The sequence below is a fragment of the Cyphomyrmex costatus genome, unplaced genomic scaffold (assembly GCF_001594065.2).
Source record: "Cyphomyrmex costatus isolate MS0001 unplaced genomic scaffold, Ccosl1.0 C2318629, whole genome shotgun sequence".
Classification (NCBI taxonomy): Eukaryota; Metazoa; Arthropoda; class Insecta; order Hymenoptera; family Formicidae; genus Cyphomyrmex; species Cyphomyrmex costatus.
This window is the reverse complement of record NW_017274737.1, coordinates 1-1,941: the sequence shown is the minus strand read 5'-3', so window position 1 is coordinate 1,941 and position 1,941 is coordinate 1. Positions and strand designations below refer to the sequence as shown.

Genomic DNA, 1,941 nt, shown 5'->3' with positions numbered 1-1,941 from the left:
TCTTAGTCTCTCCGCGACAACCAGAGGAATTACCTTATAACGAAATACGTTCGGTACTTGTAAATCATTTCGATCGTACTAGAAATAAATATTCCGAAAGCATTAAATTTCGTCTTATTGTGCAGCAAAAGAAGGAGAGCGTCGCAAATTTCACATTACGTCTTAAACAAGGTGCTGCTCACTGCGAGTATGGCGAATTTTTAGATCGGATGCTTATAGAGCAACTACTACATGGACTCGACTCGCGCGAAATGTGCGATGAAATTATCGCAAAGAAACCAACAACGTTTACGCAAGCATACGAAATTGCTAATACACTCGAAGCAACGCGATCTACATCTAACGAGGTTAAAACGGCCGAGACTTCAGAAACAGTGGAAAAAACGCATAAAGTTAAGCAGGCACCGGTGAAAACTAAATATAATAAACAATTCTCGCGTTACAGGTCACGCTCACGTAGTAAAAGCCTACATCGGAATCAATTTGCTAACGCTCGAGATGGTAACAATCCGCATCCATGTCAAGGATGTGGAGAGCGACACAGACGAGTTTCATGCCCCTTTCGGAAATCGGTGTGTCATAAGTGCAGCAAAGTTGGGCACATTGCTAAAGTATGCAGATCTGGTAAAACTATTCAAGCGGTACAAGATGCAAATCAGGCAACTACAACGGCTCTTCCAGCAGAACATGTCGATACGATTCAACAATTTAGTAAAATCGAAGAAATTCATGCAACTAAAGTTTTGAACAAGCAAATGATTATGGTCAAGATCGACGGTCATGAATTGGCGATGGAACTGGATACAGGAGCACCATGCAGCATTGTTAATGAAAATATATTGCGCTTAATTAAACCTGATTTCAAGCTATGCTCTACGGATCGGAAGTTTGCCAGTTATACGGGTCATCACATCGAATGCATGGGATATCTACCAGTCAACGTCTCACTGGGTACAACTTCGCGTAAACTTAAACTGTACGTTGTTAAAGAGCCTTTCGACACTCTTTTAGGACGAGAATGGATAGCAGAATTCACTGAAGAAATTAATCTTAACAAACTATTTTCGGCTTCAAACACAATCCATTCACTAAGCACTGAGCCACCATCGTTATCCACGGAACAGAATAAACAACTCGAACACCTTTTGGCTCGCTATGAGAACATTTTTAGCAACACTCCAGGCAAACTAACAGGCTCTCCAGTTTCAGTACACTTTAAACCTGGAGCTACACCAATTTTTTCCCGCGCACGTGAAGTACCTTTAGCTCTTCGCGATGAATATGCTAAGGAGATCGAGGCCAAGCTTGCATCAGGATTTTACGAGAGAGTAGAATTTTCAGAATGGGCTTCCACAACACACATTGTGACCAAGAAAAACGGGAAAATACGCATCACGGGCAATTATAAACCGACTCTCAACCAATGCATTGTGATCGACGAACATCCCATTCCAAAACCTGAGCACTTATTTAATAAAATGAAAAACGCTAACCTCTTCTGCCATTTAGACATTACGGATGCCTATACGCACTTACCAGTAGATGAAAAATTCGCACACGCACTGACATTAAATACACCAACTCACGGATTAATTCGCCCCAAGCGCGCAGTCTACGGTGCAGCGAACATACCAGCGATATGGCAACGTCGCATGGAAACTGTTCTTCGGGACCTACCCAATGTATTAAATTTCTTCGACGATATACTGCTATTCGCAGATGGATTTGATAACTTAATGATAATCCTGGATAAGACATTGGAACGTCTTCAATCACAGGGACTTCGTCTCAACCGCACTAAATGCGTCTTCGCTTCTACAGCAGTCGAATTCTTGGGTCATAAAATCGACTCCCACGGAATCCACAAATCAGATAAACATATTGAGGCGCTTAGAGATGCACCGAAGCCGTCTACTAAAGAAGAATTACAGTTGTTCCTGG

At 42.1% G+C, this 1,941-nt stretch overlaps 1 protein-coding gene across 1 annotated transcript; it reads left to right on the top strand.

The window, feature by feature from the left end:
- Positions 1-125: 125 nt before the first annotated feature.
- LOC108782325 (uncharacterized protein K02A2.6-like) lies at positions 126-1,930 on the top strand (the record flags this gene model as incomplete). The annotated part of the gene is made up of 1 exon (XM_018550586.1): positions 126-1,930. A coding segment is annotated over one exon (1,805 nt), but the record flags the coding sequence as incomplete, so codon positions are not given.
- Between the last annotated feature and the right edge of the window lie 11 nt (positions 1,931-1,941).